At 35.3% G+C, this 16846-nt stretch overlaps 1 protein-coding gene across 2 annotated transcripts in view; it reads right to left on the bottom strand.

Moving 5' to 3' along the window:
- The window catches only part of RNF17 (ring finger protein 17), a 101602-nt gene extending 84997 nt beyond the window's left edge, over nucleotides 1-16605 (bottom strand). For both annotated transcript variants that reach the window (XM_076009640.1, XM_076009639.1), the window contains exons 1-6: nucleotides 16466-16605; nucleotides 14260-14354; nucleotides 10380-10480; nucleotides 6342-6450; nucleotides 5269-5349; nucleotides 3676-3776 (exon numbers count right to left, since the gene is read on the bottom strand). In XM_076009640.1, the coding sequence (XP_075865755.1) occupies nucleotides 3676-3776; nucleotides 5269-5349; nucleotides 6342-6450; nucleotides 10380-10480; nucleotides 14260-14354; nucleotides 16466-16595 (617 nt within the window). In that variant the 5' untranslated portion in view covers nucleotides 16596-16605. The remainder of the gene's footprint in view (nucleotides 1-3675; nucleotides 3777-5268; nucleotides 5350-6341; nucleotides 6451-10379; nucleotides 10481-14259; nucleotides 14355-16465) is intronic.
- Between the last annotated feature and the right edge of the window lie 241 nt (nucleotides 16606-16846).

Here is a 16846-nt window from a genome sequence, read left to right on the forward strand (position 1 = left end):
GAAACAAAGTGAAGAGACAACTCACAGAATGGGATAAAATAATTGCAAACTACCCATCTGACAAGGGATTAATAACTATAATATATTAATATAAGCAGCTCCAACAACTCAATAGGAAAAAATGAAATACTCTGATTAAAAATGGGCAAAAGACATACAAATGGTCAACAGGTATATGAAAAAATACTCAACATTAGTCATCAGAGAAATGCAAAAAAAAAAGAAGCAATAATGAATGCTGGAGAGAATGTGGAGAAAGGAGAACCCTTGTACACTGTTGGTGGAAATGTAAATTAGTGCAACCACTATAGGGAACAGTATGGAGGTTCCTCAAACTAAAAATAAAACTACCATATGACCCAACAACCCCACTGCTGGATATACAGTCAAAGGAGGGGAATTCAGTCTATCGAAAAGATATATGCATTCCCATGTTTACTGAAGCACTATTCACAATAGGCAGGATTTGGAATCAACCTAAGTGTCCATCAACGATGAATGGATAAAAAAAATTGTGGTACATATACACAATGGAGTATTATACAGTCACAAGAAGGAATGAAATTCTGACATTTGCAACAACATGGATGGAACTGGAGAACATTAAGTTAAGTGAAATAAGCCAAGCACAGAAAGACAAGTCTCACATCTTCTCACTAATGTGTGGGACCTATTAAAAACAAACAATCTCATGGAGACAGAGGGTAGAATGATGGTTACCAGAGGCTGGAAAAGGTAGCAGGGGCAGGGGGCGATAAAGTGGGGACAGTTAAGGGGTGCAAAAATATAGTTAGATAGAATGAATAATATTTTATAGCATAACAAAGTGACTTTAATCAACATCAAGTTAGGGTATACTTTAAAATAACTAAACAAGTGGAATTGGAATGTTCCTAACACAAATGATACATGATAAATGCCTGAAGTGATGGATACCCTAATTACTCTGATTTGATCAATTCACACTATTTGCCTGTATCAAAACATCACATGTACCCTATAAAGCTATACAAACTATTATGTATATTCAATGGCTCAGAATTTCTGAAATAAAACAAAAAAAAAAAAAAAAAAAACAAACTATTATGTACCTATAATTAAAAATTTTTTAAAAACAAAAATGTCAACAATACCCAAAGTAATGTACTAATCAACACAATCCCTAACAAAATTCCAATGATGTTTTCTGCAGAAACAGAAAAATCCGCCCTAAAAATCATATAGAATTTTAAGAGACCCTAAATAGCAAAAAAATCTTGAAAAAGAAGAACAAAGTTGGAGGACTCACACATTCTGATTTCAAAACTTAATACAAAGCTACAGTAATTACAACAGTGTGGGACTGGCATAAGGACAGACATACAGAACAGTGGACTAAAATAGAAATCCCAGAAATAAATCTTCACATATACGATGATGAACTGATTTTTGACAAGGTTACAAAGACCATCCAATGGGGAAAGGACAGTCTTTTCAACAAATAGTGCTGGGAACACTGGATATTCAATTTCAAAAAATGAAGTTGGATCCTTACCTTATACCATATATAAAAATTAACTAAAAAAATGGATGAAAGATCTAAATGTAAGAACTAAAACTATAAAACTCTCAGAAGAAAACACAGGGGAAAAGCACCATGATGTTAGATTTGACAATGGTATTTTGGATATAACACCAAAAGGACACACAATAAACAAAATGATAAATTGGACTTCATAAAATTAAAAACTTTTGGGGATCAAAGAATACTATCAAGAATGAGGCTGGGTGTGGTGGCTCACGCCTGTAATCCTAGCACTCTGGGAGGCCGAGGCGGGCAGACTGCTCGAGGTCAGGAGTTCGAAACCAGCCTGAGCAAGAGCGAGACCCCGTCTCTACTATAAATAGAAAGAAATTAATTGGCCAACTAATATACATAGAAAAAATTAGCCGGGCATGGTGGCGCATGCCTGTAGTCCCAGCTATTTGGGAGGCTGAGGGAGAAGGACTGCTTGAGCCCAGGAGTTTGAGGTTGCTGTGAGCTAGGCTGATGCCACGGCACTCACTCTAGCCTGGACAACAAAGCGAGACTGTCTCAAAAAAAAAAAAGAAAGAAAAGACAATGCACAGAATGGAGAAAATATTTGTAAGTCATATATCTGATAAGAATTTAATATCCAGAATATATAATATAAAGAACTGCTACAGCTGGGCGTGGTGGCTCACGCCTGTAATCCTAGCACTCTGGGAGCCCGAGGCAGGTGGATTGCTCGAGGTCAGGAGTTTGAAACCAGCCTGAGCAAGAGTGAGAGCCCATCTCTACTATAAATAGAAAGAAATTAACTGGCCAACTAATATATAGAGAAAAAATTAGCTGGGCATGGTGATGCATGCCTGTAGTCCCAGCTACTCAGGAAGCTGAGGCAGGATTGCTTGAGCCCAGGAGTTTGAGGTTGCTGTGAGCTAGGCTGACGCCACGGCACTTACTTTAGCCTGGGCAACAAAGCGAGACTCTGTCTCAAAAAAAAAAGAACTGCTACAACACAACAGCAGCAAACAATCCAATTCAAAAATGGACAAGGGAGTTGAATATTTCTTTGAAGAATGGCCAATAAATAAGTACATGAAAAGATGCTCTACACCACCAATCATTAGGAAAATGCAAATCAGAACCACAGTCAGATACAACTTTTCACTCATTAGGATGGCTACTATCAAAAAAGAAAAAAAATAGTAATAAGTGATGGTGAGGACGTGTAGAAATCAGAACCTTTGTGTACTGCAGGTAGGAAAGTAAATTGGTACATTCAGCCACTGTAGAAAACAGTTTGGCAGTTCCTCAAAAAGTTAAACACAGATTTACTACATGCTACTAAACTGTGCATTTAAGAATGGTTAAAAAGGAAAAAAATGCAATTACCTTTCCAAGGGAAAAAAATGGTTAAAAAGGTAAATTTTGCGTTATTTGCATTTGATCACTCTAAAAATACAAAAAATTAAACTGATGCATATGACCTATTACTTGAATACTATAATTAAAAAACAAATATGAGACAGCATCAACATGGAGAATAAAGAACATCAACCAATTCACACATATGTCTAGAGCCGATGTTCTAGACATTCTCAGGAGATTTTTTTTGAAAAAGCACTGAAGTATCAAAGGGACAAGTAGTATTACTGACATATTACTTTGGGCATGTCACAACTTCTATGAGCCTGTTTCTTGAAATGCATAATGGAATGAAAGATTATATAGAAGAGCTTTTCAAAAAGTAATGGATATACAATAATAATATGATAATATTTGTTTAGTAAATGCTGTTAGAAAGGCTTCTGTTCTGATGCAAATAAGCACATGAAAAATGATAGAACTATTTATTAATATAAGAAAAAGTGTATTTGTATTTTCCCAAGTATACTGAATTCCACATAATTTAGGTTTTGAAATTTTTTTTTCTGTGCTGCTTTAAGTAAGAAGATTGTTTACTTTAACAGTTAATTTTGGGACCAGAAGGCAAACAAGCCAAAATTAAAAAAAATGTACAAATTGTTTTTCATTTTGAAGTTCTAAACATCAATCTGTGGCGACCAAACTTGTTTAAAAGTTACTCGTTACTTCAATCTAAACAAATAAAATGACAAGTTAATGTTAAAAACTTCAGTTTCATTGAGTCTGTATTTTTTAGCTATTACCTGGAATCAAGAGAAGCAAAAAGCTGATCGAATTGTTTCTCTACAACCTCTAGAACACTTTCTGTCTCCTCTCTTGTTTGATTCTCTATGTGTTCAAGCGTCTGGGAAAAACAACACAAAGACTTAATCTGGAATTCTTATTTTGTAGAAGTTGTAGAATTTTGAAAGTAAAAGGTACTTTCTAGACTTTTCAGAACAACAACACAAGAGGGTATTAAGACGATAATAAATAGAGTAAGTCACAAGGATCAACTTTAAATCCTGATACTTGTCAGCAAGATCACATCATCTTGGCATTTTCTACTGATAATGTGGCAAAAAGATCTAAAAAAATCCACTGATAAGTTTTCTAAACTTTTTTCTTATCTTCTTTTATCATTACAGGAAATAAGTCATTTTAGATAGTTCAATTTCTCTTTTGAAGGATTCCCTAGATTAAAAGAAAAACTTAGAAGCCTCACTTGAATTAAAATATTAACTATTCCATGCCTCTCTTTGTATCTTAAGCAGTTTTAAGTACTGCTGCTTGGGAACCATGACCCCTTTTCCTTCCAATGTCTCCCTTTTGGAATGAGAATGTTTATCTCATGCCTGTTTCACCAACATACTTTAGAAGCAAATAACTTCTTGTTTGGTTTCACAGGCTCACAGTTTGAGAGGAATTTTGCCCCAGGATGAATGATATTCTCAGTCTCACCCATACTGACTGAGAAGGTATTTAGAAGAGAATTTATACTTAGAACTGATCTTGGAATGGGTTAAGACTTTTGGGGATGTTGAGGTGGTGCAAACGTATTTTGCACTGAGGACAGAAATGTTGAGAGGCCAGAGGGTGGTCTGTTTTGGGTTGGATTGTGTCCACTTCTCCCAAATTCAGATGCTGAAGTCCTAACCTCTTCTCTACTACATCTGGCACTTGTTATAACTCTTTATCATCACAGGCATTCTTTTTTCCCTTCTTTCCTCAATGTTTTTCTTCTCTCATAACTCTATCTTGTTACTTTTATCAAGTTTCTCACTCCCCTTGAGAAATGACTTTTGATAGTGACTTTTAGCCAATCGAAAATGTCTTGTTCTTCTATGCAAAAAAAAAAAAAAAAAAAAACCAGCCACAGCATAATCAGCTATAACCTTTTGAACTCCCTGATTGTAATCTGTTGTTGCTGGGTGCTGAAGAGCTTATTTCTTGTCATCAAATGAGTGAGTCTCTCTTTTGGGGTGGGAGAGGCAGGCGAAGAGCAGGGAATAGAGAGTAAGACTCTTTCAGCAGGCAGATATAGCCAAATAATGAGCAAATGTTGGAAAGATGATCTGCAATGCTGATCTGAAACAAAATTGAGCTCACAGCAAGTAGAAGTCAGTGGTTCCTTAATAAAGCTCCAATTTCATTGGGTTCCTAGCATAACAATGCTATAAGACCAATCTTGTAGGCCATGGCAAAAGTTTTCCATTCTTTATATATTTCTCTATTATTAGAGTATCATGCTTAGTAACTCAGTGCTAACTCTAACCTCAGTGGTAACACATCCAAATGGAATTTAAAGAGGACATGTTTTCACTTCATGATAGAATTTAATCATTCAAAATGCTTACTTTTACAGCAATACTTAATTGTTCCAAATTATAGCCTGCTATCTTCAAAGCTTCATCAATTTCTTCTGAAGTTTTAATTTCCTAAGAAGGGAGACGAACCACATACAAATATAAAACATAAAAACAGATTCTTAGATACTTTACACTACAGTTGTAAAAAAATCAAGCTACCATTTTGGCTAAAAAAGCAAAACAGCCCCACTACAGAAAATTAAAAATAAGCAACAAAAGTAACACTTAATCCTGCTTACCCAGAAATAAAAACCATTCACATTTTAGAGCTCTGGTCATAGTATTCCAGATTTTTTCATAAAGATGTCTTTTCTAAAAAAAGGCCCAGGATTATATTCTGTAACCCTTTTTCAACTTAAAACTATTGAACAATTTATAATGGCAATAAATGTACACATTTAAACTTATAAACAGTTCTTTGGAAAAAAGATCATAATTTGGTTATGTCAAGATTTAAACTTGAAGGAAAAGACAGCAAAATTAAAGTGCTCTCTTTTCTCTTCTCCAGCCCACTAATGATCTTAACAAAAAAAACACTTCATTTATCACCACTTTGGAGTTCATTCTATTTCTAATCTCAAATTAAAACAATACATTATTTAAAGTTATCAGGAGTAGTAACAGGAAAATTCAATCTCCAACAACATTATTATCATCAACAAAAACGAATGCAGTTATTAGGCCTTTGGGTCATTGTTAAAACAACTAGAAAATTACACTTAGAATTTGGAAATTTATACTTTATACATGTTTCAAAGAATCTGGATTCAACAAGTAGACTCAAAAGGAAGACGCTACATATGAGTAAATATTAAGAACTTGAAAGACTTGGTCAAAGATAGAACCGACTATATTACGAAGAAAAGAGAATTGTTTAAGCATAGAACAAGAGGTTCAAGTATAGAATAAGAGATTCAAGTAAGGCAAGTGGGTTTATTTCTGTTATCTATATGCTTTCAAAAGAATCTATAATTATAGGAACCTAGAGAAGAAAGTTAAGCTATCCGAGACAAAGTCAAATATTTGGCTTCATCGTACTTCATGACCAACATGTTTCATACCGACATTATAGCTGATGAGTTTGAAACAGGCCTGTGTGTGGAGGCTGAATGTTCTAAACCAGTAGTTAGCTGATCAGTAGTCTTCTTAAAATCCTGAGAACTGTTTTTCCTAAAAAATGTCAAAAACATTATTTTAAATACCTACATTAATATAATGATTTTAATTGTCTATTCAGTTTTTTAACCTCTCTCAAAAATAATCCATATGAGACTTAAGAAACATGTTTTCCATTATCTATAAGGAGACAGAAACCATGAGTAAACATGCTTTCATAAAGCTTAATTTTAATAAAAAATTCAACTTCTTAACAAATTCCTAAAAATAATGGCTTAAAATATGTATTGTTTTAATTTCTTTTTTTCTCTAATTTTTAAATTTTTTTTATTATTTTTTTTTAAGGAAGGAGAAGTGGATATGTTTTAATTTCTTAAGTATTGCTCCTCACCTGGTATTTTTGGTATAGGTGTTAATAATCACTGAAATACTTTAAGTTCATCAATTAAAGTGAGTACTTACACACATAAATGCCAGCTATTAAAAATGTTCTTATAAGTCTGGACAATTTACAAAAAGATAATGAATTTAACTAAGCAAAGAAAGTTAGTAGCATTCTCTTGTCTATAGAAACCAGAGTTTTATTGGCCAGGTGTGGTGGCTCATGCCTATAATCCTAGCACTCTGGGAGGCCGAGGTGGGAGGATTACTTGAGGTCAGGAGTTAGTTCCAAAACAGTTTTACCTATGTTTTTTTTTATATCACCATATTGGCTATCACACAGTAAGCACTTAGTGTTTGCTGAATAAATTAAACCTATAGTTTATGGAAGAAACTATGATGTTTAAATATGTTACTCTTATAGAGAAAAATACTAGACCAAATAATTGTGAAACATTCACTATAAAACATTCACTTTGAAAAGGGAATATTCATGTTCTTGAACACATGTATGAGCAAGTTGGCCCTGAGGAGTCCATGACTGAACAGGAGTTTCAAAATATTAAAGATAAATCAGTAAAGAAATATTGAGTCAAGGGATACTACAATTTAAAATGTAACCATTTTAAGCCAAACAGTCTTAAGAGAATAGCAGTTTCTAATATAACTGAGAGGAAACATTTAATTAAAAAATGGTAATTTGGAACAAATTTGGGTATTTTCTGGTCAAGACAGACTCATTACCTCTGAAAGTGAAATTTCACTTTGCAGTCTTAAGAGAGATTATACACATCTCAATCAACCAGAGTAAACAATCTGGTTTGACTTGTATGATGTATTAATAGTCAGAAAATTTCACACAGAAGTACAGATCTGTAGTTTGCCTTGGGGAGAAAAAAAGATCTGGCAACATGGGATTGTTCTTAATACATAGCAGTAATTGGCAAGAGTTGAGTAGAAGCTGCCTCCTTTGGAGGGGGTGAGCCCTCTTCATCTGCTACAATCCTTACTGCTCATTCTTTAAACTGAGTCCACCTCACCCAGTAAGTCATCCTCTTCACTCCTGTAGGTGTTCAAACTTGGGAGTTCTAAATTTGATAAACATGGGTACTCCATGAGGACTCACGAGCCAGAAGAATTCCTAAAGATTCATTCTATTTTTATTTATTTTAGTTTAGTTTTGGGGACTGGGTCTTACTTTGTTGCATAGGCTAGGGTACAGTGGCATCCTCAAGCTCATTGCAACCTCAAACTCCTGGGCTCCTCAGCCTCCCAAGTAGCTGCCACTACAGGCATGTACCCACCACACCTGGCTAATTTTTCTTTCTTTCTTTTCTTTCTTCCCTTTTCTTTTCTTTTCTTCCTTTCCTTCTTTCCTTTCCTTTCTTCCTTTCTTTTCTTCCTTCCTTCTTTCCTTCCCTCTTTCTTTCTTTCTTCTTTCTTTCTCTCTCTCTTTCTTCTTTCTTCTTCCTTCCTTCCTTCTCTCTTTCTTTCTCTCTCTCTCTCTCTTTCTTTCTTTTTTTTTTTTATAGAGATGGGGTCTCACTGTTGCTAAGGCTGGTCTCAAACCCCAGACCTCAAGTTATCCTCCCACGTCAGCCTCCCAGAGTGCTAAGAATACAGGCATGAGCCACGACACCCGGCCTCTAAAGATTTATTCTAATTACGAAGCTCATAGAGGAAGTGATTGGTGTATTACATTTAAAGGAACTGGGAGAGGTACTGATATTCAATGAGCCTGGGTTCACATTCTGGTTCTGTCAACAACCAGCTCACCAGACTTTAGATAAGTGGTTTTACTACCCAAAGAAATGACTACAACTATTCTTCTGGTTTTTTTCTAAGCATTCATTTAAGTCTGGAAAGAGAAACTACAGCAGTAATATGAAGAGCCAAGAATTCCAGACTAAAGAATTTTAAATGTTACTTGAATAGGAAATGAATAAACCACAGAGTAAGGTAAGAGTCAGGAAGTGATAAAGAGCTAAAGAGGACATGAGATACAGCATCAGAAATGCAAGACAGGTTATGGGTAAGGATACTGTGGAAGTTAGGATTCTGCATCAGGTAAAATGAATGCAACATGAGGAACTGAGGTGATTTATAGATATTTGGTGCCATTAACAAAATTAGAAAGTTCCAAATGAGGTTGTTCTTTGAGGATATCCTATGTTTCTTTTTACTTCTTGCATAGTCTACTACCACATTAAATATGCTTTAAAAAGTTAAAGGTTATACAGAAACTTAATTACCATTTGAGTAGGGTCCCAATAAATTGATCAGAAGATTCTTTAACACTTAAAAATATGCAAATGGTCACACTTTACCATTTTTCAACCGTGGTCCATCCCATAGCCAACTATTAATGTAAACTTAGCTAGAATTGAGAAATGACTTTAGAAAAACTACAGAAAATGTCAAAATATTATGGTTCTTCATCTAACAGACATTACATATTTACTCTGCATCCCACACCAGAGGCACAGAGGAATAAAATGTGCCCCATGCCCTTAAAGGGGCTTATAGACTAGCAGGGAGAGACACATAGAAATAATTGCAACAAAAAGTAGCATAGGTGCTCATCTCTAGGTGGGGTGTGTTTAAAAATATCTCCATAATGGCCAGACATGGTGCTTCATGCTGTAGTCTCAGCTACTTGGGAGACTGAAGCAGGAGGATTGTTTGAGCCCAGGAGTTGGAGGCTGTAGCAAGCTATGATCACACCACTATACTCCAGCTTGGGTGACAGAATGAGACCCTTTTTTAAAAAAAAAAAAAAAAAATTCTATTACTAATTCAAAAAGAGCATTTACTAATGCATACCTGTGTAAAGTCCTATAAAAGAGTAAAAAAATGAAGAACCTTAAAGTTATTATTTTTCCTTTTATAAATCACCTCTCAAACCACCTCTTCCCAAAGTCCTCCATCATACTGTACTTCTGCTATTCTGAAGAATCCAGAGAGAGGTGGGGTATGGCAGCTCATGCCCGTAATCCTAAATCCTAGCTTGTTGGGAGGCTGAGGGAGGACTGCTTGAGGCCAAGAGTTTGAGACCAGCCTGAGCAAATAATGAGAGAGACCCTGTCTCTATAGGAAAAAAAAACAAAACGGAAAACTTAGACAGGTGTGGAGATGTGTGCCTATAGTCCCAGCTATTTGGGAGGCTGAAGCAAGAGGATTGCTTGAGCTCAGGAGATAGAGGTTACAGTGAGCTATGACAACGCCACTGTACTTTAGCCCAGAGAACAGAGAGAGAGATCCTGTCTCAAAAAAGAAGAGAGAGAGAAAAATAAGTAATTATTTTCTTTATAACTTCCTCTCATCCTGCACCAATAACTTCAGCTAGTATTGTACTCTCAGACTTTCTTGTTTTGATATGGTAATCCTTGAATTCCTTTATTCTCTTTAAATAAAGACAAATGAATGCTGCTTCTTTAAAGAACTGGATTCTCCATTCCACTGACAGCTAAGAGGAATTATGAACTTAAGGAGCACTCTATATAAACAGTGGGTTAGAAACACAGATCTAATAATATTTTATCAATATTTCTAAAATTATTTCAGAAACACATTGAACTTTAAATACTAAAATAAGTACAGACAAAACATACATTTTAGGTTGCAGCTTTTCCATTAAAGAGTCTTCTTTAATACATTCATCTATTTGGTAGTAACCTTGTCTCATATTTACAGTTGTAGCAACCTTAGGACAAAATATGATTAAAAAAAAAAAGAACAGATAGTCATTCATTAAATTGTTTAGCCAGAATCTAGACAACTATTTAAGTGTTTCATTTATAAGCAAAATTAATGATAACCCTAAAGACCCTGAAATCCCCTTTAAATCAACAAGAAAATTGTGCTTATATGTTTATACCCTACTTTAATTTCTGTAAGAAATCAGTAATTTTGCCACTATTAATTAAGACACTTCATTCTATCACAATTTTAAAGAAACTACTTGCAACAATACTTTAAATACTAAAAATTTACCATAAAAATTTTTAATGATACCTTAAAATATGCTCAAAACTCTAAAAATATTTAGGAATAAATTTAACAAGAAAAATATAAACTCTCAGTAAAGAAAACTGAAAAAAATTTATCAGCAGTCATAAAACAAGAACCGAATAAATGGAGAATCATGCAGGTTCCTGGAGATAAAGACTGAATATTCTAAAATCCATCAAATATAAAATTAATACAATTCTAAAGCTCATATGGGAAAATATGTTGTACAATAATTACAATAATTTTAGCATACAATTCATTAGAGATTTATCCCACTGATTAATAAGACTATTATAACACTACTGTAATCAAAACACTATGGTACTGGCATAATCAATCAGTAGAACAAAGCCTTGAAACAGATACCCACATATTTATAGAAACTTAATATAGAATGAAAGGGGCAATGAAATGGGAGGATTATTCAATAGATTGTATGGGAAAGTCAGCTAATCATTCTAAAGAATAAAGTTATACACCCATCTTATATAAAACAACAGAATTAAACATACACCTTTTAAGAAATGTAATACAAGTATTGAAAAAATATAAATGTAACTTTGAGATAGGAAGGTCTGCCTAATCAAAAAAAGCCTAGAAGACATGAAGTGGGAGAAAAACGACTAGTTAGGAAGGAAGCCATTTCTGAATGTCTAAACTGCAATAAAAGCAAAAGTGAGAAGCTGAAGAAAACAGTTACACAGGACAAAGTGTTAATATCCCTATCACATAAAGTACTCTCACAAGTTAGGAAAAAGAAATTCAAAAGGATTCAAAAGGAAATTCAAAAGGAAAAGATTCAAAGGATGTGAAGATCTGTTAAAGATCCACATAGAAGAGGAAATAACAAGTCAAACATAAGAAAAGTTGCTTAATTTCACTGGTAGCAAGGGAATTACAATTTAAAACAAATAAAAACTCTTTTTTTGCCCATCAAACATTAAAACAAACCTGAACAAATCCAAACGTGGATTTCTTTTGGAGCTAGAAATTACAGAACTTTCTGGTGGGGATGGGTTTGAGGAATTGTGCACAACCAGAGTGAAAAATTTTGAAAACCACCTAAATGTTTGCCAATAAAGGGATTAGTTAAGAAAATTATAGCACTTATGTACAATGGTTTATTATGCAGCCATTAAAGTTATGTGGGAGACTTTCATGAGAACAGATGAATGTTGCTAAAAGAATAAAGCAGACTACTAAATGTTATAGTTTCCCATTTTTGTGAAATATACTTCTTTGGCAGGGATGAGGGATATTCTTTCAAAGTTTCAAGTGTGACGTACCAAAGTTAGCCATGTATTATTAGTTTAATACAATTCTAAAGCTCATATGGGAAAATATATTGTATAATAATTACAAAATTTTTTACAATTCATTAGAAATTGGAAAAAGTGTTACTTTAACAAATCACACTGGAATGGTATTTGAAGCCTCTCCCCAACAAAATGGGGGCTAAAAATTAATTTCTATAGTCTTCCCGGTCTATCACACTTTGGCTTGGCATTTCATAGTAAGCGGATAATGTTACTATTAGCAGATTTGATGCAGGACATTTCTTCCAGAAAGTTTAAGTGAACATTAATTTCTACCACATCCGCAGGAAAAAAAGAAGTAAACATTAAATACCACTGATTTAAAAGATTTCAGTTAAAAATTGTAAAAAGATTTGTAAGCTGTAACATATATAATAAAGGTTTTATTTTTCCCCCATAGCCTGTCATTTATGTTTTATTTATGATGGCGTTTTTGCTTGTTTTTGTTGCTTGTAAATGAAAAAATGTGGTCAAATTTAATAAGCATTTCTTCTGTGTTTTCTGACTTTAGTATGCTTTTCATGGCTTCCTATCAAAGATTATACAATTATTTGCATTTTCTTCTAGTTTACATTTATAATTTTTATATATCAGTATTTCCAATTCCAATCCCAATCCCAGCATGGGATTTTAGAATATATTTAGTTTCTATTGATTAGATGACTCATTCTTTCCTCATGAGCCAATATATTTTAGACTCAAGTCCAAAAGATAAATACAATGCCAATATTTCTGGAATAGTACCTAACTACAATCTTATCCTTAAACAAAATCTGCAGTTTGCTGTGCAATATTATAGAATGATTAACCATTAATATCAATCAAAATCCTAAAAATGATACAAGTATGATTTAAGACCATTTAACATGAACTCACTTGCCAAAAAAGGCAAAAAGTTACTGTTAAAATGTTTGTTTTTGAATATTAGACCAGGATGGGAATGGCCAGAGACAGTTCCAGCTGCCTGCTCCCTCCCTTTCCCTGCACTTATTCCTCACCCAGGAGACTGAATCTGTCAGGGATCTACCATTATAACCACAGGAAGAGAGTTCCCTCTGTCTTGACCATGTAGCCAGCCACATCTGAGAAGCTCCATGTCAAAAAAAAAAGGAAAGGAGATAGAAATTTCCCTCAATAAAAGGCATAACTTATATATAATTCCAAAATAGCTTCTCATATGTAAATATTTTTGCTATAATTAAAACTTTCACAAATTACGATATATGTTTTTACCATATTTAGCCTGAAAATCAGTCCATCCACACCTAAGTAATGAAGGGTTATTTTATTATGGTAGTCTGGAAGCATGTAGAGAACTTTCATATTTGATTCTTATAATCCTATGTCATAAGACAAAGCAGGGATTATATCCATCTCACAAATGAGGAAACCCAGGCTAGGCTGACAGAACAAGAACTGCATTCTAGGTCTTAAGCCTCCATACTGTCTGCCACAGAAAACAACTGATACAAATTCCCATCATCTGATCTCTCCAGTGGAACCTTAAGAATTTACAGATTAAAACAACTTTCCATGAACATACTATATAAGCTGAACTACATTTACATTTGTAGTAAATGGATGTCAAGTAAAGTAAATCCTTAATCTGTTCTCATTCTTAATGGGTCCATAGATTTTTAGTCCTAATGGAAGTGTTTTTAGTGCTTCCTCAGAAGCACTTCAGTATTGAATTTTAGGTAGTAGTTCTGCCTCTCTGCCTTTTTATGGTATGACATCTCCACAAATGTAAATTAGATGACACACAAAGGTTGAGGTTGAGTTCAAAATCTGTTTGTATTGGTTTGGAAAAGGGATGGGGAGGGAGCGGAGAGGGGGGTGAGGAGGGTGGGCTAGGGTTTTGGAAGGACTGTATTACATTAAACAAAAAGAGGTAATTTTCCACAGAGATCTCCACAAAATCAAAATATACAGGCCAATAAATGTATGACTTTAGCTGTTTTTTTCTTGATAACTTTGAACAATTATAAAATGGATGAGAAAAGTTTTATCTTTTGTTCTCCTTCTTTGCTTAAAGATTCAGCAGCAAACATGCCAGTTTTAAAATTTCTAACCAAAAGACTATTTTACTTCTTTAACATTTTTACCTTTGACATTAGATTGTAATGTGTTTAGTATGAAAAATTATAAAACTTACCTCACAATCAGGGCATATAATTGCGCTGTATTCTTCAGTTATTAACAAGCACCGTTCACAAAAAGCATGTCCGCACTGAAGTTCATGGCAGTGACCTATTGATGAAATTCTATTGTGAATTAAACTTTCCATAATTTGTTAAATATTGAATGGGCAATATTGATCAAAAGGAAAATTCACAGGGAATTCTACTGTGCACCAAAAAATACCTAGTTCAGCTTGAAATGAGTGACTTATTAAGTAAAATTCAGGAGAAACTATTCAGGTCAGAAGGAGGGAGAAAAATCAAGAAAAAAACAAGCAGAGTTATGTAATATTTTGTACACATAATACTTTGAATTTATGGTATCTTACAATTATACAAAGTGCTCTGACATATTTCATTTGATTTTTGTAAATATCACAGTTAAGTAGGCTGGGAATATCATATCCAACACAGAGATAATAAATATTTTGGTGTTTTGGCTAATTAAATGGTATAATCCATATTCTAACTTAGTTCTATTTCCAACTCCAACATTCTAATTGATCATACTACCCTCTTCTAATTTATATCTCCCATCCTGTGAAGGAGTCAGGAAAGGCCAAAATGAGGCATTGGCAAGACTGCTCTCTTACAACAATCTAAGACATTGACAAGGACAGAAGACAGATGTTACTGTCACAAACACAAAATCCACAAAAAGACAATTTTCAGAAACCTAGCATTTATGAAAGATAACTTTTATTGAAAACCTAATATCAAGAAATAAATGCTCTAAGTAGAATCTGAAGTTTATCATAAATGTTTTTCAAAAGATTGTCATTTTAAAAGACTTTTTGCAAAAAAGGAGTGAAAAGGAAAAACAAATGATAAAATTCAGTCCTCTTTTTCTAGAAATTGTAATATTCTTGCTGAATTATAACTGCATTGATTTTTTTAAAAAGCTTTACAATTTTCCCAGCCAACTGCTATATCTGAAGCTTGCTTATAACCATGCTAAATTTTAAAGCCCTATTTCCAGAGATATTAGCAAAGAAAGCAAAACTCTTAACTGTTTTTATACAATTTTTAGACTGCACAAATCAAAATAACCTGTGGTGCATTATAGCTAACAAAACACTTTTACAATTCTATACACATAACCACAATTTTTCCAATTATTTCTAAGCATTGTAATACAAATGTATGCAAGGACTGATTTTAAAAGGCTGTGTTCTAAAACTTTATTCTGTAATTTTTATTCCATTAAAAAATGGAGGCTTTCTGTGTAATAGCAGCAGTGATCTAAAACCCTAAGTAGGAGCAACTTGGCTGTCCACCAAAAATACAACTTTTCTCTACAAAGGCTCACATCTCATAGACGAAGAGTTCATCTCGAAAAGACTGAGAAAAGTGATCAAATGACCTTCACCTTGAAAGCATAAACATTAAACAAGTACATCCAGTAATAATAATTTTCGGTCGCTCCAGGGATTCAACAACTCATCCCTGTCACAGACACAGCACTCTAATGTATTTTAAGTTACATTAAAACAACCTGTGTTTGCTTGAGTAGATTGTAAATTAGTAGATCAACAACACGAGTGTAGTGTATTTTTCCCTCGAGGTATAAAGACAAAAAAAAAAAAAAAAACCCCACAAAAAGCAAGCCCACAACATGCACAAAAGGAACTATTGTTTTCCAAACAATACATTAAGCCAATTTCAGCCATAATGTAAAAAAACAAACAAAAAACACACAAACAGAAAAACACCCAATTTTTTTTAAATCCAGGAACATTTCACAGTGGTCTATTTTGTTACTCCTACAACAAAAACTACACAACAAAATCAAGTGTCATTCCTTCTTGACCACAAGACAATGAGACAAATTTCTACACCCACTTTCATGAACCTGCCAACCCAGGGAAGCGTGCGAAAGGGTGCTTGGAAGACAATGGAAGTTACAGCCGCCGGCCCTCTTTTCCCACTGGAGGGTCGGCGAGACGGGGCTGCGGATGTGGAAAAAGCCGTGGAAGCGGCGGGAAGCCCCCCACCCTGCCCCGCGCGGCCCTCTCGGGGGCGGGCTGCGGCTCCTGGAAGGCCTGTGAGGCGGTTTCCATGGACACCCGGCCTGGCCGCAGCTCTCGAGGCGCCGCGCCCCGGCTAGGCCTCGCTCTGCCTGTCTCCCGCTAGCTGGGCCACCCACCCGCTGTGGGGCCGGAGCAACCCTGGGGCCCTCACCGGATGCTCTGGGCACCCTCCTTCCACACCGGGTGCACTGGATCCCGGTGGCACCCCAGGACCGACTCCTCCTACCCCTCTGCGGGTAGAAAGATAGGGCTAGCTGAGCCGTCGAAGCCTCGGCCGCCATCGCTGCCTTCTTCCTCGAGGGCCACTGCCGCGTGCCAGACCCGCCTCGCGACACCCACCAATCACCGGCGGCCGGCGGCGGCACGCAGCCAATCAGAGGGCCGGGCGATTAAAGCCCGCCCCAGAGCTCGCCGGGGCGGGGCGCACGCCCTTCCCCACCCAGGCCCGCCTGTTTTCGGTTTCGTGGCGGCGTCTCAGTTGTGGGAAGGAGCGCCTTGTGGTCGTGAAGGATCGTTTATTTTACAACTCTTG

Source organism: Microcebus murinus, chromosome 13, assembly GCF_040939455.1.
Source record: "Microcebus murinus isolate Inina chromosome 13, M.murinus_Inina_mat1.0, whole genome shotgun sequence".
NCBI lineage: Eukaryota > Metazoa > Chordata > Mammalia > Primates > Cheirogaleidae > Microcebus > Microcebus murinus.